We start from the raw sequence: 27,346 nt of genomic DNA on the forward strand, positions 1-27,346 counted from the left end.
AAAAACATGTTATGACAATTAAAGATCCATCCATCACTTGTGTACACAGAGACATAAATAACCTTTTATACTGACATATTCTAATAAGTAATCATCAATGAAAAATTAACTACAAGATGGTAGAAGATTGTTTATAAATATTCATTAATGTATGGAGTCCCCAATAATCTATGTAATTGATCTATAATATATAAGTTTTTAGTGTTTGTTTATGCATGCTATATTTTTTTCACCAACTGAGAATGTTTGAAATATAATAATTTGTACACACGTCTATTTATCTCTCTCTATATATATATTGTTCAAATTTGGGTACAAATTTCTTTTAAAAACATAAATTTTTTAAATATTATACACTATAAGAAAATTCTTAGTGATTAATTTTAGTAACAATTAATTTTAGTAACAAAGAATAATGAACATTGTTGCATCATGAAGTGTGTTCTTTCACTATTATATTTGAAATGTTATCGTAAAAGAAATGTTATTGTTTCATTAGTTTTTAACGTACATGATTAGTTTTAAACGTACATGAATACTTTTTACCGTTATATATACCAACTCACTGCAACACCATTCGGTTGTTTTATGGTTCCAAATACCGCAGTTAGCAGCTTTTTGGCGTAACGAGCCTTCCTGGACTTAAACCCCTGTACCTGTAAATGTTGGTAAAATATATTTTTACACTACAGATATTTAAATTATTAATGTACTATATAAAACCATGTTTTTATATACCCTTTTTCTCTCTTTTTATAATTCATGGAATCGGAATTAGATTCTCCAGTCAAGAAAGATTTTGAATTTATTTAGCTCATAAAAACCATGTCTTTGGTTCATTCACGACTTGAGTGTCTGAAATGCATGTTTTTTTGTCAATCACAGGAAGAATCAGGTTAAGAAGGTTTCTGATGTGGCAGCTGAGAACCTGTCCTCAGACACATGGGCATGGAGGAAATATGGACAGAAACCCATCAAAGGGTCACCATATCCAAGGTTTACCTTAAAAAATTTTCGTCTTTTTTAACAATAAAAGTTTAATGGAGTAGTTAATTCCTAGTCTAAAACAAGAAAACAGTTTTAAACTCAAACAAAACACTCACACACAATTATATTTAATTTATCTCAAAGATATGAATGGAATGTAAGCATAAACGCAACATATGATCTTATTATTGATTCTGACATTTTCATGTACATAATCACACTTTTACGCACATAAACGCACATTCATGTACATAAACATAATATAAATCATAATATTGATTCTAATAATCAATCATAAACTCATAAACAATATCTCATACCCATACTGATAATCATGTTGTAAATAGTAAACGGAAGGCTACCTAAATTGGCCATAACGATAATATTAGAGCACTCCTATATGTGCAGTGATCTTCCTCCTGTAGAGCAACTTGATTTTCCTTTGGTTTTCTCTCTTGATGGGGATAGAGGGAAAGGAACAGGAAAAGTACGTTATGACTTGTTGTTCTGAGGTGGGTATTCACCAAAGTCCCACATTGACTAAAGTGAAGAAAGGAAAAGTGGGAAACTACTATAAAAGTGATGAGTTGATTTGAGAATTAACACCACAACACAATAGGTCTCTTGGGTGTATGAGGGGCTTGGGTAGTTGTGTGTCATTAGAAGGTTTGCAGTTTTTGCCAGAAAAATTGCACTATGAAGGGTTTGCAATTTTGGTCCACAAAAAATTGCACTTTGAGTGATAATATTCTTGTTGAGTGTTTGTGGATGTAGGCCTTGAGGTGCCGAACCACGTTAAATTTTCTGTGTATTTTTATTTATATTTTTCTGCTTTTATTTGTGGGTGTGCTTCCGCTTGAAGAGATTATTTTTAGTACGTGATTTCCCAACAGTGGTATCCGAGCTGAGGTTCTGATCAAGGGAGGAAGAGGGACAATTTGAAGTGTTGAACAAAGGCAACTTTACGTGGGTTCCTTGGAAAAAGGTTAGTGCTGATAATTTTCTTTAACTTGTGCAATGACTTCGTTGAAGCTAGATGTTCCTTTATTTGATGGGAGGATGGATTTCTCCTTATGGCAATGCACAATTCAAGATTATTTGGTACAACAAGGTCTAGATTGTGCTTTAGAGGGGGAAAAGCCTGTTGAGGTGAAAGATGCAGAGTGGATCACAATTCAAAAAAAAGCAGTAAGCACAATTAGATTGGCATTAGCTCCTCAAATTAAAGTGACTGTATTGAGAGAGACCTCTCCAAGGAATTTGTGGAATTTATTGGAAAGTAAGTTTGCATCAACAACTCTCACCAATCGATTGATGATGAAAATGGACTTGTACTCATTGAAGATGGAAGATGGAGGTAATGTGTTTGATCATATTAATAAGTTCAATGAATTAGTATCCAGACTTATGAATGCAGGAGATGAGAGTATCAAAGATGAGGAACAATCATTACTTTTGTTGGCATCATTGCCTAAGTCTTATAAGCCACTAGTGCAGTCAATTCTAGCTGGGAAGAGTACACTAGGACTAGATGATGTGGTGAGATCATTGAAGGAGAGTCAACAAATGATGGGTGATGATAAAAGTTCAGAAGATAGTCAAATTTTAGTAACTAAAGGCGAGCCAAGAAAGAAATATGGTTACCAACAGGGTAATTTTCAATCAAAAGATATTACTAATGTTCAATGCCATTATTGTGGAGAGTTTGGTCATGTCCAGGTTAAATGTCGAGCATTCAAAGAGGACTTGCAGCACATGAAGGAAATGGTGGGGAAATCTAAGAGTACTCATTCTGCAAATGTAGTCAATCATGAAGATGATCTTTTAATATGTGAGACTTTTGGTGAAGGAGGAATATGTTGTTCTGAGGTGGGTATTCACCAAAGTCCCACACTGACTAAAGTGAAGAAAGGAAAAGTGGGAAACTACTATAAAAGTGATGAGTTGATTTGAGAATTAACACCACAACACAATAGGTCTCTTGGGTGTATGAGGGGCTTGGGTAGTTGTGTGTCATTAGAAGGTTTGCAGTTTTTGCCAGAAAAATTGCACTATGAAGGGTTTGCAATTTTGGTCCACAAAAAATTGCACTTTGAGTGATAATATTCTTGTTGAGTGTTTGTGGATGTAGGCCTTGAGGTGCCGAACCACGTTAAATTTTCTGTGTATTTTTATTTATATTTTTCTGCTTTTATTTGTGGGTGTGCTTCCGCTTGAAGAGATTATTTTTAGTACGTGATTTCCCAACATGACTCTCTGTGTGCTCTCAGAAGGGGACCACGACCATTTATAAACTGAATTACTTAAGTTTTAGTATTTTTAATTTTGCCCCTCATCAAATTAGAAATTACTAACTGGTCTCTACACAATATTTATTTTCATGACATATGCCTTTAGCCAAACCTTTAATTTAGTCAGATTACTTTATTATTTGGCTTTATAAATAATGGCCCTAACACATTTAATTATATATCATATATATGCATGACCCAAAATTACTAACAATCTCCCACTGGTCACAAATATATATGTCCTTACAACCTTATAAATGTGTTAGACTTTATGAGCTCAAAATTGCCATTATATTACTCGAGCATACTCCAAAAGTCCCGTCCATTGATTATATCAGTATGTAGAACCAAACCAGTTTTTCATTGCATCAATCGCAACTAAAACCAGCAATGATCACTAATCTTGACACAACCAAATAACATGGATTCATCATGAAATGTGTAGCATGAAAAATTATGTGAAGGTGATTTGTATATACACATCTATTTTTAACTGGTCCAAACTTTAACTTAATGAGATCAATATAAAAACTTAATGTACAAAGTGTAAAATTAAAACCACATATATAAATAACCAAATATGTTTGAAAGTTTAATGTATGCATACAAGAAATTAAACATAGAACATAAAACATATAAAAAAATGACTATCTCCCACTAAACCTCAGATTCCTCAAACTGTAAAACACCCATGTGAGCAACATGCTCATGAAAGACCTTGAGTGGAAGTCCTTTAGTTAGAGGATCTGCAATCATGGAGTTTTCCCTAAATGTTCTATGGAAATCTGTCCACTCTGTACTCTTTCTTTAACAACTAGGAACTTAATGTCGATGTGCTTCGACTTAGTCGAGCTCCTATTGTTGTTAGAATACAATACAGTTGATTTATTGTCACAATATAACTTAAGTGGTCTTTCAATGCTTTCCACAATTTTCAGCCCTGTGACAAAATTTCTCAGCCATATCCCGTGATTAGATGCCTCATAGCATGCTACAAATTCTGCTGCCATGGTGGATGAAGTTGTAAGGGTTTGCTTGACACTGCGCCAAGAAACCGCACCACCTGCCAACATAAAAATGTAACCTGAAGTAGATTTTAAGCTATCTTAACATCCTTAAAAATCTGAGTTAGAAAACCCAGTGATCTCCAACTGGTCTGACCTCCTGTATGTGAGCATATAACCTTTTGTTCTCTTTAAATATCTCATGACCCTCTTTGCTGCTTTCCAATGGTCCATTCCTAGATTGCTTAAGTATCTGCCTAGAACCCCAACTATGTATGCTATGTCTGGACGCGTACATACTTGGGTATACATCAAACTCCCTACAGCTGACGCATAAGGAATCTTTTGCATTTCCTCAATTTCCAAATTTCCCTTTGGGCATGATTGAGACTGAACTTGTCGCCCTTAACAACTAGAGTATCCCCGGATTTACATTCATGCATGCTAAACCTTTTAAGAACTTTATCGATATAACTCCTTTGTGATAATCCTAGAATACCCCGAGATCGATCTCGGTGTATCTGAATTCCTAATACAAAGGAGGCGTCACCAAGATCTTTCATTTCAAAATTCTTTGACAGAAATTTCTTAGTTTTGTGCAATATGCCTATATCATTAGTGGCAAGCAGAATGTCATCAACATACAAGATCAGGAAAATAAACTTGCTCCCCTTGAACTTGTGATACACACAATCATCAACAAGATTCATTTCGAAGCCAAATGAGAGAATTACTTGATGAAATTTATGGTACCATTGACGGGATGCTTGTTTTAGTCCATAAATGGATTTAGTTAATTTGCAAACCATATTCTTTGGGTCTCCCGACACAAAATTTTCTGGTTGCACCATATAGATCGTCTCGTCAATGTCACCATTGAGAAACGTCATTTTGACATCCATTTGATGAAGCTCCAAATCATAACGTGCAACAGGAGCCATAATTGTCCTAAAAGAGTCTTTTGATGAAACTGGAGAAAAAGTCTCTTTAAAGTCAATCCCTTCTTTTTGAGTAAATCCCTTAGCTACAAGACGAGCCTTATACCTCTCCACATTACCGTTAGAATCCTATTTGGTCTTAAATAACCATTTACAACCAATGGGTTTCACACCTTTTGGTAATGGGACATGTTCCCAAACCTTATTGTCTTGCATGGATTTATACTCTTCCCTCATTGCTTCAATCCATTTTTCTGAGTTAGGATCCTGTATGGCTTGACGGACGGTGATTGGGTCATCTTCCATCACACCATTGTTAGGATCTTCATTTTCTTGGAGAAATACAACATAATCATCTGAAATGGCACTTCTCCTTTCTCTCATGGATCTCTGCAAAGGTGCTGGCTCATGAAGCATAGGTTGTTGAGGATCTTGAGTTTGTTCTTCACGAACAACCAAATCATCTTGAGTGTGGGGTTCATCAGCAATGTTTTGTGGGGTTCAAAAGTAATTGTTTGAATCAGTTCTGGAATTATTACCGATTCTTCCTCAAAAACAAATTTCCTAATCTGATTCTTCCCCACAAACACAATATCCTCAAAGAATGTAGCAGTCTCTGTCTCAAAAATTGTCTTTAATATGGGATCATAAAATTTATATCCCCTGGATCTCTCAGAATAACTAATAAAGTAACTACTTACTTTTCGGGAGTCCAATTTCTTTTCATTGGGCTTATAAGGCCTTGCCTCAGCTGGACAACCCCACACATGGAAATGCTTTAGACTAGGCTTTCGCCTAATCCAAAGCTCATAAGGTGTTTTAGTAGCTGCTTTAGTTGGTACTCTGTTTAGAATATAAGCTGTCGTCTTTAGTGCCTCTCCCCAGAGTGACTCTGGTAAGGTGGAATGACAAATCATACTCCTTACCATATCCTTAAGAGTCCGGTTTCGTCTCTCAGCTACACCATTCATACTGGGTGATCTCGGCATGATGTACTGTGGGACAATTCCACACTCCTCTAGGTACCTAGCAAAAGGTCCTGGACGATGTTCACCTGATCCATCATACCTGCCATAGTACTCACCACCACGGTCAGATCTAACAGACTTAATTCTTTTGTTGAGTTGATTTTCAACTTCAACTTTAAAAGATTTGAACACATCCAAAGACTGTGACTTTTCATGAATAAGAAATAAGTATGCATATCTTGAGTAATCATCTATGAATTATATAAAGTATTGTTGACCATTCCAAGAAGGTGTAGGAAATGACCCACAAATATTCGTATGAATCAACTCTAAGACGTCTGAAGCTCTATATGCACCTAGTCTCTTCGCTTTGGTCTGTTTGCGCTTAATGCATTCAACACAAACATCAAAGTTTGTGAAGTCAATGGACTCTAAGATTTCATTTGACACAAGTCGTTCAACTCTATTTTTATAGATGTGACCTAAGCGCTTTGCCATAATGCTCCTGATTGAGTATTGTCAATTTTACGTTTAGTATCATGAGATTCTGTATTGAAGGTTTCATTATAGGTGGTCACAGTATTAAGCAAATATAGATTATCATAAGCCAAAAGTGAACCAGTTCCAACAATATTTGAATTAAAAGACAAACTAAATTCATTATTTCCAAATGAACAAGAATAACCGGAGTTGTCCAAATAAGAAACTGAAATTCAATTCCGTCTAAATGACGGCACAACAAAAGTGTCTTTCAAGTCCAAATAAAAACCAGTACATAATAATAATCTAAAATGTCCAATAGCCTCCACCTCCACCGATTTGCCATCTCCAACATATATTCATCTTTCAGAATCAATTGGCTTCCGGTAGTTTAGGCAACCCTTCATAGAAACACTGATGTTAGTAGTTGCACCTGAGTCTAACCACCGAGTGTTACTAGGTACTGACGCTAAATTGACCTAAGAACAGACCAAAGTAAGAAACATACATTTCTTTGCACGCCAAGCATGATATTTGGCACATTGCTTCTTTACGTGTCCAGTCTTATTGCAAAAGAAACATTTGCTTTCCTGAGATTGTTTCTTTTGTTCTGGACCCTTAGCAGCTTCCTTCTTGGGATTCTCCGATCTCTTTCTTTTGCCCTTAGCCTTTGAGGTGCTTGCAAAATGAGCACTTTCTGTCTTGTCTTGCTTTTGTCTTTCCTTTTCTTGCACACAATATGAAATGAGCTCATTAAGAGACCATTTATCCTTTTGACAGTTATAAGATACTTTAAACTGATTAATTTGTGCAGGAAGAGAAATCAACACCAAATGAATGAGTAAGTCTTCTGAGATTTCAAGCTTTAGTGCCTTGAGTTTGAAGACAATATTAGACATGCTCATAATATATTCCCTGATATTTCCTTTGCCTTGATATTTCATGGAGATCAAGTTCTGAAGAAGAGTACTTGTCTCCGTCTTATCGCTTTTTGCAAAGCGCTTCTCAATCTCAGCAAGGAATTCTTTGGCAGTAGTAACGTCTTCAGAAACAGTGCCCCTAAACACCTTTGGGATGCCGCGCCTAATGATCATTATGCTCATGTGGTTTGAGTGATCCCACTTCTCATGATCCCTCCTCTCTTCAAGAGTACTCTTCGCCATAGGAGTAGGGGTTCCTCAGTCCTTAACGCAAGATCCAGATCCATGCAACCAAGAATAATTTCAATATTCTCCTTCCAGTCCTTAAAATTTGTTCCATTGAGGATTGGAACAGAATTCACATTGGCAGATACAGAAGCAACTGAAGCTATATATATAAAACTAGAGAATAACTTATTATGCTCACATAATAAAATAAATCATTATAAAAATATTCAAATAATGGTTTAACCCATCCCAAAACACCTAATGCACCATTAATATCAAGTCTTTGGACAGTAATATGAACTGCTAGAGGTATCTGGTTGTAATGATCAAACATTGATAATAAAGCACGTCCAACAACAAACTAATCTTTGGATTAATTTATCATCGACAAAGCAAATCCTTATAATTATCACATGTTTATCATCACAAGTGTGTATGCAATCCGACCAAATATTAATCTTCCTTTGGGCCGATCAATACTCGCATGAACGTACATAAACACCAACATTTAACATTTTTTTCACGAACTATCTACTCAAGAGAGGTCACTTTGGTGACTTCTTGATTCAATTAATTCATTTAAAATATTAAACAAAACCAAAATTTGATTATATATTTATTCCCAAACCAAATATATTTATTTTATATATTAAACAACCAAAAAAATATATAAAATAAATAAAATTATTTATGTTCTAAAATATAAATCCCTATGTTCAAATGTCTTGAACCCAAAATTCAAAATTAATTAAAATAATTTACTTCAATTACGATTTTAAGAAACCCTAGGATTCTCAATTTGGGATTTTTCTCCCAAAAACAAAATTGGGATTAAGGGTTTCAGAATTAGGGATGTAGGGTTCTGAATAGAAATTAATTAAATTAACCAAAGACAAACATGAATCAAGTATGAGTGGCTTTGATACCACATGTAAGCATAAACGCAGAATATGATCCTATTATTGATTCTGACATCTTCGTGACATCCTAATATTAAAGCACTCCTATATGCGCGCAATGATTTTCCTCTTGTAGAGCACCTTGATTTCCCTTTGGTTTTCTCTCTTGATAGGGATAGAGGGAAAGGAACAGGAAAAGTACGTTATAACTCCGTGTGTGCTCTCAGAAGGGGACCACGACCATTTATAAACTAAATTACTTAAGTTTTAGTATTTCTAATTTTGTCCCTCATCAAATTAGAAATTACTAACTGGTCTCTACACAATATTTATTTTCATGACATATGTCTTTAGCCAAACCTTTAATTTAGTTAGATCACTTTATTATTTGGCTTTATAAATAATGGCCCTAACACATTTAATTATATATCATATATATGCATGACCCAAAATTACTAATATGGAAACTTGTGTTGTTGGAAGTCCCACGTCGACTAGAGATAAGGCCAATTCACAATATATAAGTGAGTGCAATCCTCACCTTACAAGTCAATTTTGTGGGGTTGAGTTAGGCTTAAAACCCACTTCTAACATGGTATCAGAGCTCTAAGATAAGGTAAATTCACAATATATAAGTGGGTGCGACCCTCACCTTACAAGCCGGTTTTGTGGTTGAGTTAGGCTTAAAACTCGCTTATAATTTGTAAGAAGCCAGACGTTGACTTTTTTCACTTTACCGACTCTTGGTTGTTAGATTTTGCTTTTTTTAAAGGAAAGCCAAAAGGGGTTAAAGTTATGAAGTTAAAAGGAGCAATGAAACATTGTTTGTTGTGTGATTTACAGGGGATATTACAGATGTAGCAGCTCAAAAGGATGTTTAGTGAGGAAACAAGTGAAGAGAAACAGATCGGACCCAACAATGTTCATAGTGACATACACCGGTGAACACAACCACCCTACTCCTACTCATAAAAGCTCCCTTGCTGGCTCCACGCGCTACAAACCTCAGACTGGTGGAGACACAGCCACCACAAAAGCGGTTTCTCCGACGACCTCATCAGAGGTGGCACAACACAGTACAAAGTCAGAGTGCACAAAAGAGGAGTTGGAAGATATGATGAAAGATGATGAAAAAGCAAATGAGTTAGAGTTAACAGAACCAGTGGTATCAGATGATTTCTTTGAAGGGTTAGAGGAACTGACAGGGTCTGCCACTGATCCCTTTACAGCTAGTAGCAGCATTGATCGGTGGCCACTGTCCAATAATGCTACCACTACCGCTGGTGGTAGCTGACTCACGCTTTTCATTGTAGACAATACCAACTTTTTTCTTTGAGGGGTAGAGGAACATGTTGGTGCATTTTCTTTGTACTCGGTTTTATTTGTTACTTTTAGGTCTTGGATGAGTTGTATGCTGCTTTTAGCTCATAGTTGAGTTGTACTGGGACACTTATATTGTCATGCTTTTAGACGTTTAACTTATACTCAGATTTTTTCAAGGAAGTCCATAATTGAACACTCGAAAGTCCATAATCAGACACACGTAATGTATTTGGAGTATTTTCTAAGTAGATCAATGTTTGGACACTCATACTTGGATTTAGCGAGTAGTCACATATTTTGACTTATGCTCAGATTTAACGAGTAGTCATATATATAATTTTCTAGTTTGTGTGTTATTTTTCAATGTGTAATTGTAGATGACTATCTACAACTACAAGATGCACAAAAGTACTTTGGAAACTCTATTAGGTTGTTCTTCTCTTCCTTATAGTACCCTGACCTCCATCTCTTGTTGTTTGTATATTAATTTCTATAAGTAGTGGTAAGAAATGTGGAATAACTTTTGTTTATAAGATTGATTGTTTTCTAATATTTATGTATTTTTTACAATTTTTGTAATAGATTGTGTTCTAAAAAGACTGCACAACTTTTATTTTTCAGAGTTTACATTTATAATTATGATACATATTTATATTGCAGGTCATTGTTCAAGGAATTATGCTAACTAATACAACAAATTCAGACACAAGGGTAATCATATTTGATAGTTGAACCATTTGTAGTATTTCATGATAGTTTTTGCTACTTTTGTTTTAGGTAATATTGAACTTAAATTTGAATTTTAATGTGTATATATACTTGTTCTACTTTGATATAAATTTAGTTTTATATATATATATATATATATATATATATATATATATGTTATACTTGAATTTGTAGTTTTTTCTTAATTTATAAATTTACTTGTTAACTTGACGAGCGTATATCTATTTATGTATAACTCAAATATAGATAAAAAATAGAATAAATGTAAATAATTGTAGTTGAAAAAATATATATAAATGTATAAATGATAAATGTGTACAACAAAATAATATTAATAATTTAAAAATTCATGATATTTTATGGAGGTTTTGAAATAAGTTATAAAAGTTCTAATAATAATTATTTTACGGAGGTTCTGAAACTCATAGTATTTAGTATTTTGCGGAGGTTTCAAAATTCATGGTAGTTAATGGGATTTTTAAACCCACAAAACTTTATAGAGGTTTCAAAACCTCGTTAAATACAAGATAATAAAAATCCCACAATTAATTAGTGTTTCCTCAAGACATTAGTCCTACGAGATCGTGATCTAGTTCTTTCGTATAGCTCAAAAAAGTGATTTCGATTGTAAGTAAGCTTATGGGGGTCTGCAAGACTCGTGAATCCATTAGGGAATCTCAAATAAATTATGGCAGTTCGCAAGCCAGTACTTTAGTTATTAGTGCCCTTGATGGACATGTTTTTTTTCTCGAATTCTAAGCTTTCTTCTCAGCCCAGGGAGTTCACCAAGTATAGGCTTAGGAGCAAGCAACAACTACTATGGATCCTGGAACGGAATGATAATTTTCAAGAGGCTTTTTTTTAACTCGAGTTCAACTCATGGTCTAGGGTAAAGGAAATATCCTAAGGAAGCCAAGCTAAAGTAATTATGTTCGGAGACTATACTTTAAGGGATTTAGGTTAGTATAGAATTCAATCCTATAATGTAATGACAAGCGAACCATAACCTTATTCTTAATCTTCCTTACAGAGAGCCAACTAAGCCAAATAGGACTAATAGGGGCAGTTCCTTTGCCCCAATGGTCATTTAGCTTGGGGCTAGAAAGAAAACATCTTCTTTTGCTTTCTCTAGCCCGATCACTGAACTAAAATCCTTTTTATCTGCTCTGATTTCTTGCTTATAGTGATACCGAAGTCCACGTAGGACTATTCTTCTTTTGATTCACCTGACTTTCTCTTTTGATTTGATTTCTAGATCTACTAGCTACGGGCCCCATTCCTTCCAAAACCCTGTTAAATACAAGAAGATAAAAACCTCAATTAATTAACATTTCTTGGGGTTCAAAAAAATCCTGGCAAACAGATTCTCCAAAAATGGTTTAGGAGAGGAAACTAAAACCCCAGCTAGATGATTTAACGAAGGTTTTAACCATTAGTAATGAAAAAATAATCCCATGTTAAAATATTTTTCTTGTTCTGATATATATATATATATATATATATATATATATATATATATATATATATATATATATATATATATATATATATATATATATATACCCAGCTAGATGATTTAACGAAGGTTTTAACCATTAGTAATGAAAAAATAATCCCATGTTAAAATATTTTTCTTGTTCTGATATATATATATATATATATATATATATATGTATATATATATATGTATATATATATATATGTATATATATATATATATACATATATATATATACATATATATATATATATGTATATATAAAAAGTTATAATTAAATTAATTATTAAATTTGTCAAATTAATTTTGGAGCATGAAAATATAGTCTTATTTTAAAAGTAATTGGAACTTAATTCATTCAAAATTTTAAATATAAAAACTTGATTGCATACAAAACATTGTCATGTGATAATAATGTTGACATCAACAATACCATATGACATGGTCATATGATACGTGGCAAAATAAACTTAAAAAAACTGAAAATATAAAAATAAATTAAATTTTTTTTAAAATGTTATAAAGTGACAAGTAACATGGATGTACAAAAATGATATTAATGTCAAATTAACACAAATAACTTAATTAAACCCTTTTAACAAAAACTGAAACTTATTTAAAAATAAATAAATAATGATATTAAATTGAATAATTGAAACAAAAATATGACTAAATAAAAATTTTTACGGTTAATTTATTATGATAGGATATTTATTAAAAAATAATATTTATATTTATTTTATATTATTCTTTAGTTCGGATCGAAGATCGAAGGACGGTACGTAAATTCGTTTTTCTCTAAATTTTCATTTAGACACTCAGTATTTATAATATTCTATAATTATGCGCCTGAAAATTATTCAAACTGACCTGTGTAAATGGCTGTAATGTAAACAACCGTTAAAAGTGTCTATAAACTATTAAGGACACATTGAAACCTTTTACATGCACTTACAACATTTTAAGTTCGACAAAATTTGAAACTATTATACAACTATACAGACTAATTTAACGTTTGTGAAAAAACGTTTGTATGCTTTTTATTTCAGCTTTGGTGTTTTAAATGTGAGAGCCTTTTATTTTTATTTCTGCTCTAAGAAGGTTTGGGTCTAGCTTAGTTAGAGGGTCCAAATTAACCTATTTGGGATCCCAAGACCCTCTCTCAGCCACTTACCTCTCTTTATGCTTACTTTTTAACAAGACAGTCCCCTCACTTACTCCTTCTCTTTTTCTCCAACAGAGTTCTGCTAGAATTTGAGCAAGCTTTCCCTACGAAATAATCACAAGTTCTCTCCAAGTAAGTAATCTCTCAACCTCTATTCCTTTTCGTTTTTAGCTCCTAAGTTCTAGTTTCACCTTAATCCATGTCTTGGTCTCATTTTCATCCCCCCTATGCTCCTGCTTTCCAGCTTCTTAAGCTGTTCTGTATACTGGTGCTCCTCCGCTAAGAATCTCTCTCGTAGCTTTCAATGTAAAAGGTAAGGGAAGCTAGAACTTCTTCTTTTTCTTTGAAATAGAGCGTACTTATTTTTGTTCTGGAATGTGCTAAGTATGTTTGATTGATGATTGCAGTGAATTGGAATGAATTTCATGTTTGAGTATCTATGGGTTAGAGAATTTTAGGTAGTTTAGATTGCAATTGGAATGAGAGATATTGATTGTTGCAATTGTTGAGTTTGGTATCATCTATAAACCATTTCTAAATGATTTTAAGAAGATAAAAGTTCAAGATACCAAATTGTGCAGTGGAACAAGTCAAAATCTCACAACCAAGAAGCATACGGTGTGGCGCTATTCATTTTCCTACACTGTACACTTTTCGTAAAATGAAGGTTCCTACTTCGTTAACCGTTGGATCGAGCTGAAATTTTAACAGATGATCCTTAACACATAGTTCTTGACTTTGACTAGTCGGATCTTGAATCAGAGCTCTATAGTGAGAGTAGTTTTTATCGCAGGGTCCCTGTAGGTTGGTTGTTGACAGCATTGACCTTCGTTGCTTGTTTTGTGCATAACTTCTATAATTATTCAATTAAGTTGGTTCTTGTTGCATTTGGTTCTTGATTCAATCATCTTTAATTTGAATATAAATACAAAATTTTTTGAACTTTCCACAAGGTGCAGTTTTATTTCTAAAATTCCAAATCGTTGCATAATGTGTTGTTAAGTTGGATTGGATAAAAATTATAAGAATTAGTTATTTTCCAAGAGAGACATATGTTGTATGATTTAAATATGTGCCTTCAAATACTTGTGTGAGAATATAGGAGATTCCATGGGGGAGATCCTATTTGATTTAATTAGTAGTGCGTTCATTAATGTAAGGAGCTAGTACTGGAGGTTTATCCTGATACTCTAATGCTCATTCAAGAATTATGTAGAGTGGAATGAGTCATGTGGTGAGAGGGACAGGATGTTCTGTCTTTAAGAACAACCCCAGGGTTCTTATGACGGTTAAAGGGACTAACCTTGTGTGGTAGGATGAAATCCATTGACAATGACTCTGCAGGTAGTAGAGGCCACCACATGTGCAAAAACCACCAAGAATCATACATCAATGTTTAGATCCAGATAATTGAGTCTAGAGTGTCATTTTGTGTGATGGGTTAGTTGATATTGCTTAGCTTGATATTATTGGTGTGTTGTTCTGCAATTCTTTTGAGTGTTATATATAAGTGTATTTCTTTCTCTTTTTGCAATTAACTTACCCTTTCTCTGTTTGTGTTATGTTTCCTTGTGATGTTTCCCTTTTTGCAATGATCACCAAATATTTGGTGTGAGTAGATGTGGGAGCTCGCGGTGATCGTGGTGATGATGGAGATGTTGCAGTTTAGTTATGCCCGTTGAATTTTGCTCTATGATGGAGCCTCTTTTTAAATACTATTATCTTGTAGTTTCTTGCTATGTGAGCAATTTTTCAGTTTAAAATAATTTGTGTTTAAATTATGTATATGGCATGTGTTTTGTGTTTTACTTTTCCTGTTCAGTATAGTTTGGATGACTGTAAAAGGTTAATTCAGATATGTTTCTGCCTTGGCTTTATTTTATTATGATTATGCGACTTTTTATTTATTAAATTTGTCTATTAAATAAGATGTCACACTACAAACTTTTCTACGTTTATTCTTGCACAACTTCTACTAAAATGTTGCATGGCACATTTTCTCAAAAATTTTCACGCCTCGTCAACTTTCTTTTATAAACAATATGCATGTCCATTACCTATGTGACAACAGAGAGACTCAAAAGTGAACTTTAATAACAGTTGAGTACATAGAGAATCATTATGATCACATCAAGATAAAATTAACAGAAAATGAGTACATAGAGAATCATTATGATCACATCAAGATAAAATTAACAGCAAATGAATCCAGGCACATTTTTTACCAGCATAAGCACACATATACTAATAAACCACACTCAATATTTAGTGATACAGCCTTCAATCAATATTCATGACCGTTCATCACTTTTAATCCCACACATTACATATACAAGAAATAATGTCTTTCATCTTCAACTAGGTACAACAACACTTTTTTTTTAATTTTTTTTTTAAAACACAATCACACCTTATAAAATAGGGACACATTCTACTTCAACTAGGTAGAACAACACAATTTTTTTTTTAATTTTTTTTTTTTTGAAAACACTGTCACACCTAATAAAATAGGGACACATTCATCTTCAATTAGGTAGAACACCACTTTTTTTTTTCTTTTTTTTTTTTAAAACAGAATCACACGTAGTAAAATCCGGACACATTCATCTTCATCCATTCTTTATGCCTTCAATCTCCTCTTAATTACTGCAATATTGGAGTCGGCAATAGACGCTCAACCTAGACGAATATAAAAGCAATTACTATACATTCATAAAAGCGATTTTAAAAAGTTATAAATTTAATTATAGAAGAAGTATAGCAATGAGTGAATTTCATGCTTTTCATTAGTCTCATAAAAAATAATGAGAAAAAAATATCGACTTAAATAGATATCAATAAAACATAAGATGACACTGATATAAAAGTAATTACGTAATCATCATGTTATGCTTAGAAAAACTGCTTCTAATTGATCATCAAATGAGCAAATGATAGTATCACTCACCATAAAAAGATATTTGATGTACCGTGTTCAATATCTGAACTATTGAATAACTGAAATGATGGCGCTAGAAGCATCGGGAACCTATTTAAAACGGAAACATATATACAAATTAATTTTAAGGATGATGCAACTCAAAAACACATTACGCTAAAAATAATATTCTCAATTCAAAAAATAATGTTCTCAATTCAAAGCACGAATCACCAGCCTTGGCTTTGTTATTGAGCTCCCCTTCGAGAATTAGTTGAATTAAAACTTTGCAAGGAAACAAGAAAATGTCTAGTATTTTTAATGAAAATGATGAATGAAGAGTGGGTTAGGGCCAAAAAAGTCCACATTGAAAAAAAAACCTCCATTAAAGAAGTCTACATGACCAAAAATCCTACAAAAGTCCTGTGGGTCAGGGTCAAACCATGGACTTTCATCTTCAACATGAAAAATATATTATTTTTTTAAAATATATTAGTATCTGTGGGACAGACCCAACGACCCAAATGGATCCGACGATCCAAACGGACCCGACAGTCCGGACGGGCCCAGCGATCCAGACGGGTCCGACGATACGAATGAGCCCGATGATCCGGACAAGCCCGAAGACCCGGACTGGCCGGTCGACCAGAACGGGACTAACGACCCGGACGGGCCAAACTACCCTGATGGGCTCAATGACCCGAACGAGACCCACGACCCGGACGAGACCCACGACCCGGACGGGCCCAACGACCCGAACGAGCCCAACAACCTGGACGGGCCTTACGACCCAGACGAGCCCGATGACCCGGACAAGCTCGATGACCTGGACGGGCCCAACGATCCGAACGGGATCAACGACACGGACGGGCCTTACGACCCGGATGGGTCCGATGACCCGTACCAGCCCAACGACCAAGATGAGTTCGACGATACGAATGCGCTCGACAACTCGGATGGGCCCGATTCAGGCCCGTCCGGGTCGACGAGCCCATCTGGTTGTTGGGCCCGTATAGATCGTCGATCTTGTTCGGGTCGTCGGACTCGTCTGGATTGTCCGGATGATTGGACATGTTATGCTCGTCGGTCCTGTTTAGGTCTTTGGACCCGTCCGGGTCGCTTACTTGATATTTGACTCTAGCTTGGGATCCCCTAAAAGGAGACTTTATGAAGTGTGGATCAAGATTGATCCACGGACTAGAGGCTAAATTAACACCTCTATCAATGATAGCACTTGATAAAGAGAAATTAAGAAGAATGCTACAAATTAGCAGGGTCCTATACTCCTAATTCTATCGAACAAAAATTAAGACGAAAAAGTATGCATACCTCTTCTTCGGAAGTTCTCTGTAGAGCAGAATTAAGATCGGTTTCCTTTCGAGGTCTCGCATATTCTGAATAATACCATGGATTATCTATTTTGTTGAATACACTGAAAGTTTTCATGGAGCTGCAGTTGATGACGTGGACTTCCTCCAAGGATGGAAAACTTAAAGTAAAATTGCCAGCGTAGAAATACCTTATCTCATCTAATTTTTCAAGATACAAATCTTGCAGCTGCTCAAATATTATTTTTACATTCTCATCAGATTCCTCCCCCTCCTTTGATACTATCTCTTCAATTGATTTACATTCTTTTATCTTCATACTTTTGAGTTCACCCAAGCTTTTTGCTGTTGAAGATGTGAACAAATATGGCAGGCTATTGCAACTTTCTACCTTCAAATAAATGAGTCGCGGAAATTTTATCCCATCCTCCTTGGATTCCTCTGCAACAATTGCCGTCAATCCCTCACACTCTTCTACTACTAGATCTTCAAGTTTCACAAGGTCTTTGGCTACTGAAGCCGGAAGTAGGTTTTTAAGGCATTTGCATGTATCAACAAACACTTGTTGTAGATTGTGCATGCTTAGAATTCCACGAGGATCTTCATTCCAAACATTCTCCAGATTTGGTAGTTTGGATAAAACCAATTTTTTCAGTGGAAAAGTAATTAATGAGTGTTGTGCAGAAGCTACATCAAATATGACTTTCACATGATTACAGTTTCGAACTTGCAGTGTTTCCAGTTCAGGTAATAAAGGAAGTAGAGGGAAAGGTAGCACTGCATCTGATAAAAACTGGCAGTTGTCCACAGTCAGCATGGCCAACTTACTGAAACAAAGGTGGGGGATATACAATGAGCCGCACCATATCTCTTCTAGTCGTGCCCTACTTTTTAGATCTAGTTCGTCAAGCTCTGAAATCTGCACGTGCAAACAATAAATAAAAACATGAAAAACATGAAGAGTATCCAATTATGACTATTTATTTTGAAGAATTGTTTCATAAGATTACATTGATATATATAGTTTCTGCAACATATTCATGACTATTTATTTTGAAGAATTGTTAAATAAATTGTAATAATTTTTCAGCATTTTGTTCTAAGCCGTCTTGCATGTATTATCAAATCCTATAAATATATTTCCATACATAACGAAATGGGTTCTAAGATGCTGTATCTATACCGACAAGAATCATAACAATCTCAATAAGAAAAATATACATACCTTTCTCTCAAATTCCTTCTGCGTAGTAGAGTTGAGATCAGTTTTCAGTGGAATAACTTTATTGTATCCAATTGTTACTTGAGACAACCTATCAGCTTTTGGCGTAACTGGACATAAAGTTATCATCTCCTCGCAATGTGTTACCGATAGATCTTCTAAGGATGGGAAACTTAAACGCCCCTTGTAGAACCTACGGAGATTCGACAAATATTCAAGATTCAAACAACTGAGTTGTGAAAATATTATCTCATCCTCATCTGATTCCTCCCCTTCTTTAACCACTATTTCTTCAATTGATTTACACTGTTTTATCTTCATTCTTTGAAGTCGACCCAAACTTTTGGCCGTTGAGGATGTGAACAAATATGTCAAGTTATCACAATTTTTTACTTTTAAACACATCAGATTTGAGAAAGACACTGTGCATGTTACCAAGTTTTCCAAAGTGGAACAACTAATGACTTCAAAAGTTTCTAGATATCTGACAAAGGACTCAGTCCATGAGTTCTCTAACCCAATGGAAACTAACTCTCCAAGGGACTCCAAGCATAAAACTTTGAGCTGTAATAGAAGTTCACTATTATTAGGTCTTTGATGGCAGAAAACCAGCTTGAAGGAACTACTACACACCACAAGCTTCTCTACATTTGGCAACTGTTGTAGAAATCCATACTCCGGAAATTCATCACACTCAATATCAAAGCACAGACTGATAACTTGTAACTTGTGTAAAAGGTTTGTCTGAAATTCTCCATCCACAATCATCTTTAATTCATTTTTACCCACTGTCAGATCCTCTAAGTTGGGTATAATTAGCTACAAAGAGAAGCCAATAACCATGTAAAAGCAGGTTAGTACTTACATAAGGCGGTACAGTATGTGCTTACAACCATTTTGATTTAAAATTAATTTTCAGATGAAAAATTTGATAAATGAGATGAATAGTGGTTGTTCCTGTGGAAAGAAAATAATGAAAAATATTTCGATGGTTGGTAGGAGATTGTTTATCAAGATTTAAGCACTTTTAACGCATGATATATATTTGATACAAAGCATTAGTGTGAGAATCTATGTTATTGAAAAGAAAAGGCGCAAACCTCAAATGTTGGTGTTGCATCATGAATGCAAGATATAGTGTTATGCTTGAAGTTGGGCAAATCGCATAGTGTCATTGATGTCAGAGTGGGGAGCGTAAGGTTGGGATTGGTTCCTTCTGGATGAGCTGGATTTCCATCTGTATCTTCATTCCAAAGGGTTTCCAGATTTGGCAGCTTCCATAAAACTAATGTCTTCAGAGGAAAAGTAATTGCGCCTTGTGTTGTACATTTGACAGAATCAAATATGGTTTTGACAGAATCACAGTTTCGAACTTCCAATGTTTCCAATTTGGGTAATAAAGGAAGTAAAGTGAAAGGTAGCAGTGCATCTGATGAAATTTTGCATTCATTCACAATCAAGGTTTCCAAGTAAGTGAAACAAAAGTCGGGTATCTGCAGTGCCAGACACCATATCTCTTGTAGGTCTGCCCTATCTCTGAATTCAAGACTCTCTTCCCATTGCGATGATGCAATCTTTCGAAATCAGCCCATGTACATGAATAAATGAAAATATGAAATTAATGTTGTACAAGGATTACCAAGAATTCAGACTTTACAGTTTTGCTACAAATCACCAACTTTACTTATAACTAATTACTCACAAATGCACATCAGTTTTAATAGTTTTTCTTTTCATACTACATTTTTACCACACAATTCTATTTCGGGACTTTGAGAATTGGTAAAATTTGAGTTACATTTAAAATTCTATTTAATTCTCGTAAAAAATTCAACTTTCATTAAAAATATATATAATTTCCTTTGGCAACTTAAGTATAGAAGTTAATTAATAAACAAAATCTCTAACTAGTTTTTAATTAACTTTGTGATTGCTTTGATTGAATTCTAAAGTTTTTCAAATTATGATTCTTAATGTTTCTAATTTTTTTTTATTTTTTGAAGTTTAGGAATGTAACAAAAATATATTAATTTAAAAATTCAACTTTCATAATAATAAAAGCTTGATGAATGAGACTAAATTCAAATATAAGGATGTAAATTACATTTTACTTTTCTTTCCCAATAAGTTATGTTTGACATTATTTTCTAATGTTTTCTTAATCTATTACTAATATCTAGGAAAAAAATTAGCAACTTAATTGTAGAATTTTTTAAATGTTATTAGTAGTGACATTTTTTTATTTTAGTTTTTTAACCTTTTATATTTATATCTATTTATCTCTTAAAACAATTACATTTCTAATATATTTCTAAATAAGATAATGACATTATGATATATATATATATATATATATATATATATATATATATATAGAAATTAAAAATAAAATAAATATAATGAAAAAAAACTTATTAATAAATTAAAATTATAAAAATTTAAAATTAATTAAAAAAATCTTTTATTAGTAAAGATACTAAATTAATGTTAAAATGACATATAAAAATATTTGATTCTGTTATATTTCTTTATCTATAATTATATATTAAGATATACACGTATAAAGATGACAACGGGTCGGGCACACATAGTATCTACCCGCAACCCGACCTGCAAAAAAAAAATCCGTTCGCTACCCGCCCGTTTACCCACTGGGTATTCGTTTAGAAAATACCCACGAATATTTTTAAAACCCGCGGGTACCCGTGGATACATGATACCTGCAAATATTTAAAAAATATATATATTTATAAATTTTTTAATATAAAATTATAAAAATAAAATATAAATTAAATTAAATTATAATTATAATTAAATTTAACATAATAAAATATACTGTTAATTTTAATTTAATTAAATTTAACTTAATAAAATATAAATTAAATTTTAATTTTAATTTTTTGCGGATAACGGGTACCCGCGGGTACGGATAGTATGATACCCGTACCTGACCTGTTTATAAGCGGATATTAAAATATCCGCTACCCGTTACCCACAGGCAATAAATACCCGCGGGTAGTAACTATCCACCATAGATTTTATTTTAATCTCTTAATTACTATTTTTAACATTTAAATAACTATTCATAGTTAAAAACTATTTCAGTTTTATTATTTTAGTAATTATATTTTTTAATTCAAATAATTACTCATTATAAAATAATTATTTTTTCTTTTATCATCTTAGTAATTACTTTTTCAAATTTAAATAATTACTTATAATATTATTTTTGTGTTCCTTACTAATAAGTTTGACGGAATATGCCAAGTCTTAAAGTATGAATATTAAGCTATCCTAATAAAAAAGTTGTTTGCTAGCAAATACAATACACAATTTCTATCATATGTTAAACCCTTACCTCTTTCAGAAATTCCTTCCTCATAGTAGAGTTGAGATCAATTTCCAATTGAATAGCCTCTGCGTCAAGTTGAACTTGAGATAACTTGTCTGCTTTCAGTGTGCCCACACATAAAGTTATCATCTCTCTACAATAGTATACTGTCAGTTCCTTCAAGGATGGAAAACTTAAACTCCCTTTACAGAAGCTCTTGAGCTTAGATAACCATTCAAGATTTAAACAACTGAGGTTCGGAAATATTATCTCATCCTCATCTGATTCCTCCTTACACACTATCTCTTCGATTGAATAACAATTTTTTATCTCCATTCTTTTCAGTTGACCCAAACTTTTGGCTGTTGAGGATGTCAACAAATATGATAAGCTATCGCAATCTTCTACTTTCAAACACGTCAGATTGGAGAAAGACACTGTGCATGGTACCAAGTTTTTTAATCTCGAACAACTAATGACTTCAAAGGTTTCTAAGTTTCTGACAAAGTAATCAGTCCAAGAGTTGTCTAGCCCAATGGAAACCAGCTCTCCAAGGGACTCCAACTGTAATACTTTCAGCTGCTGTAACACATTATTACCACTTTCACAACAGAACATCTCCTTGAAGGAACCATCGCACACCACAAGTTTCTCTATGTTCGGAACCTCTTCTACAATTTCATATTCAAATACATCTGAACCAAAGCAGAGAGTAAGAGCTTTTAAACTTTCCAAGAGGTTTCTCTCCAATTCTCCTCGCAAAATCATCTTCATTCCATTTTTCCCTAATGACAAGCACTGTAACAGCCAAGAAAAAAAATAAATTAAAAAATAAGTCCCACTTGTATATTATCTTATTTTTAGTCTAAAAGTTCCAATAAAAAGTTAGTTAAGACCGTTAAAAGACAACTGTTTTAAATTTCCATACAGAAAGATACCCTCATACTTAGTGACAAATATAGATCTTTCATTTTTAACCAAATCGTTATAATTTTATCTTCTAAAAGTAAACGATCTTACCAAATTATATATAATATATAACACTTTACACTATTCAGTTTTCACATACTGATCCAATTATGCAACAAGGAGTGTTAAACACAATCATACCTTTTCAGTTTGGAGTTGATCCTCAGTGTGTGATTGTAGATGCGTAGAAATGTCAGACTTGAGGGAGCAGTAGTAAAAATACATGAACTTTGGCAAACCCCGTAATTTCAATGATCTCACATAGGAGCAAGGAAATGTAACCTCCACATTTGTATTATCCTCTGCAACAATTGTCATCAATCCTTCACAGTCTTCCACTGTTAGATCTTCGAGTTTCTCAAAATCTTTGGCTACCGATGCCGGAAACACGCTTTTAAGGCGTTTACAGCTATCAATTAACACTTGTTCTAGAGGCTTCATGCTTAGAATTCCATGAGGATCTTTATTCCAAATAGTTTCCAGCATTGGCAGCTCCGATAAAACCAATTTCTTCAGAGGAAAATTAATTAATCCGTATTCTTTTGTAGTAGGGTTGACATCAAATATGGTTTTAACATAATCACAATTTCGAACTTCCAATGTTTCCAATTTGGGTAATAAAGAAAGTAAATAAAAGGGTAGCACTGCATGTGATAAAAACTCGCAGTCATTCACAGTCAATATGATCAACTCCCCGAAACCAGAGATCTGCATTGAGCCTTTCCATATCTCGTGTAGTCCTGGCTTACTTTTGAGATCAATCCATAATTCTCTTAATGTCTGCAAATGCAAAAGAATAAATAAAAAATGTTAAATTCATTATTTTATTACAAGAGTGAATAGGAATTCAATTTTTATATTAATAATAATGTGAAATTAAAAACTTAGTTGACTATACCTAAGTTTTTTCTAGCGAATCACGTCTTTTAATAGACACTGCTTCACTAAGACACCTTAAAAAACAAGTTAAGAATTGAGATTTATATTTTTGTTCAGTTATCGTTACATTAAATTTGGTTCACCGGCTACCCTATGTTTGGGACGGCAGTTAAAATATTTTTAATTAAAAGTTACTTTTATGAATTTAAAAATTTATAATTTACGATTATTTTAAAAGAATTATCCAATCATGTCTAAAGTTTTCCAGCCAATGTCCTAAGCCGTCTTGCATGCTTAAACATATGTCATGGATATATGTCTATACATAACAAAATGAGTTTTAAAGTTAAATGTAAAATTATAACTATTTACCTAAAGTGAATGAAGCGTATAGTTTTTATAATGTATTAACAAATAATTATCGTGGTTTTAATAATTAGCGTAGTTTTCGAAAAATGTATTTTATAAAGTGCAACCAAGGCATGTATAGAAAAAGAGTTAACAATAGTTTATCTAGTAGAAAAGTAAGAGTTATATTATTATTCAGTCATAATTTTTTAACTAATGTTAGTTAATTTTAATTTATGAAAGAAATATTTTAATATTTTTCTTATAATTTTTTTCTTATAGAAGTTAATGAAAGAATAGTTTGGTTGTATACAATTTAGTTAGAAAGTAAAATAAAAATAATTTAACATACTTTTCTAATCAGGAAGTTATTTAGAAGGCAGAGTGATAAATTCAATTCATACTACTGAGGTTCTGATAGAGGGTATTGAAACGACAAGAATCATAAGCATGTTGTATTAAGAATATTAAACATATACCTTTTTCAGAAACTCCTTCCGCATAGTATTGTTGAGATCAATTTCTAATGGAATAGCTTCTGAATATCGTGCAAGTTTAACTTGAGACAACTTGGATGCTTTTATGGTACCAATACATAAAGTTTCCATCTCGGTGCAATCTGTTACTGACAATTCCTCTAATGATGGGAAACTTAAACTCCCTCCATAGAACCTTCGGAGTTTCCGTAAATATTCAAGATTCAAATGAATTAGATTCGGAAATATTATCTCATCCTCCTCTGATTCATCCACTTCCTCCTTAGACACTATCTCTTCAATTGAGTAACAACTTTCTATCTCCATTGTTTTAAGGTGACCCAAAGTTTTCGCTGTTGAGGATGTGAACAAATATTGCAAGCTAATACAACTTTCTACTTTCAAATATGTCAGATTGGAGAGAAACACTTTGCTCGCTACCACGTTTTTTAAATTTGAACAACCAATGACTTCAAAGGTTTCTAGATTTTTGACAAAGGATTCAGTCCAAAAGTTCTCTAACCCAATGGAAACCAACTGTCCAAGGGACTCCAATCGTAATTCTTTCAGTTGTAATAGAAGTCCACAATAATCCACATCATTATTAGGACTTTGAGAGCGGAACATCTCCTTGAAGGAACCATCACGCACCACAAGTTTCTCTATATTCGGTACCTGTTTTAGAATTTCATACGGAAATACATCCGATTCACTACCAAAGTAGAGAGCAAGAACTTTTAAGTTGTACAAGAAGTTACTCTGAAATTCTTCACCCGAAATCTTCTCCATTCTATATTTCGCAAGTATCAGACACTGTAATAACCAAGAAAACACACAAGAAAAAGCAAGTTAGGGCAATTATGCTGAAAGATGCTTGATAGGTAATCAGTGACATAGTAGAAGATTGTTTATAAAGGTTGAAGCACCATTAATTCTTATTTTGTTTTGATAGTAATAAAGGACAATGGTGTCTCTAATAATCGATGGAATTGATCTGAAATCTTATTTTGTTGCTATCATAACGTGTATTCTTTTACTTATTTATACAAGTACATGTTGTTTGAACCTTATTATTCAACCGGACAAATCCTTTATCTTATTTCAGTTAGAGTCAAACCGATTTGCTATAGTAGTACGTACCTTTTCGGTATCGATTTGATTCTCGGTATTCGATTCTAGACGCGTGTAAGTGTGAGACTTGAGAGAGCAGTAGTAAAAATACTTGAACTTGGGCAAGTCTCGTAGTTCCAACGATCTCACACAGGGACAGGGAAACGTAAACTCTAGACTTGGATTTGTATTGTCCTCTACAACGATAGTCATCAATCTCTCACAATCTTTTACCACTAGATTTTCAAGTACCACAAGATCTTTGGCTACTGAAGTTGGAAACACGCTTTCAAGGCCTTTACATTTTTTCACATGTACTTCTTGTAGATGGCGCATGTTAAGAATTCCATGAGGATTTTTATTCCAAACATTCTTCAGATTTGACAGCTTCGATAAAGTCAAATTCTTCAGAGAGAAAGGGAGGGATGGTCCCATAAATGTCACATCTCTGCCTTGTGTTGTACATTTGACATCAAAAATGGCTTTGACACAATCGCAGTTTCTAACTTCCAATGTTTCCAAGTTAATTAAGAAAGGAAGTAAATTGAATGGTAGAAGTACATCTGATAAAAAATTGCAACCGTCCACGATCAAAGAATCTAAGAGACCGAAGCAGGAGTTTGGGATGTACCGTGAGCCAAGACATAACTCTTGTATTTCTCTCTCACTCAAATTTGATGTACCCTCCTGAAAAGAAATTAGATTTCGAATTATATTTTCAATACATCCAAATCTGTTTGAACAGTTTGGGAATATTTCCATCATTTCATATAATTATAATAATAATATTAATAATAATAAGACAACAATAATAAAATAAAATGAATTAAATATATTTTTTATTCTTAAACTATTTTAAAAAATCATGTTTTCTTTCTAAATTAAGTATATACTTATCCTCTTACCTGTTGTTTGGAGCAGTGGATAGAGTATTTGAGGGCTGGCACCTGTTTTAGCGTCAAAGAGGTGACACGACCAAACACAAACTCTTGCGTTGTTCCTTCTCCTTCTGCACCATTTTCATCCTTCTCAAATATTTCTGCCAATTCCTTGCACTCTTCTACCTCAAGCACCTCAAGTCTGGTAAGGTCTTTAAGTACCGATGCTGGAAACAAACTTGTAAGACAGTCACATCTTGAAACTTCCATTTCCTTTAGCACTTTAAGACCAATAATTCCCTTCGGATCCTTGTCCCATACATGCTTCAGATTTGATAGATTCATTAAAGACAACCTTTTCAGACGGAATATTCCCGAAGCATTTTTAACACTCTTCTCATCGTTGATATTGAATATGACCTGTGCTTTACTGCAATCATATACATCTAACTCTTCCA

At 33.5% G+C, this 27,346-nt stretch overlaps 2 protein-coding genes across 2 annotated transcripts in view; one reads left to right on the plus strand and one right to left on the minus strand.

The window, feature by feature from the left end:
- The first annotated feature begins 531 nt into the window (after nt 1-531).
- On the plus strand, nt 532-10,009 carry LOC114165604 (WRKY transcription factor 22-like). The gene is made up of 3 exons (XM_028050187.1): nt 532-623; nt 886-996; nt 9,559-10,009. The coding sequence occupies exons 1-3, from the start codon at nt 532-534 to the stop codon at nt 10,007-10,009; spliced, it is 654 nt and encodes a 217-aa protein (XP_027905988.1).
- A 5,977-nt stretch (nt 10,010-15,986) lies between these two features.
- LOC114166401 overlaps nt 15,987-27,346 on the minus strand; it is a 104,097-nt gene continuing 92,737 nt past the window's right edge. The window contains exons 15-18 of the mRNA XM_028051127.1: nt 18,901-19,716; nt 17,677-18,594; nt 16,378-16,458; nt 15,987-16,109 (exon numbers count right to left, since the gene is read on the minus strand). Coding sequence (XP_027906928.1) covers nt 16,417-16,458; nt 17,677-18,594; nt 18,901-19,716 — 1,776 coding nt within the window. The 3' untranslated portion in view covers nt 15,987-16,109; nt 16,378-16,416. The remainder of the gene's footprint in view (nt 16,110-16,377; nt 16,459-17,676; nt 18,595-18,900; nt 19,717-27,346) is intronic.

Source organism: Vigna unguiculata, chromosome 10 (assembly GCF_004118075.2).
Source record: "Vigna unguiculata cultivar IT97K-499-35 chromosome 10, ASM411807v1, whole genome shotgun sequence".
In the NCBI taxonomy this organism is placed as follows: domain Eukaryota; kingdom Viridiplantae; phylum Streptophyta; class Magnoliopsida; order Fabales; family Fabaceae; genus Vigna; species Vigna unguiculata.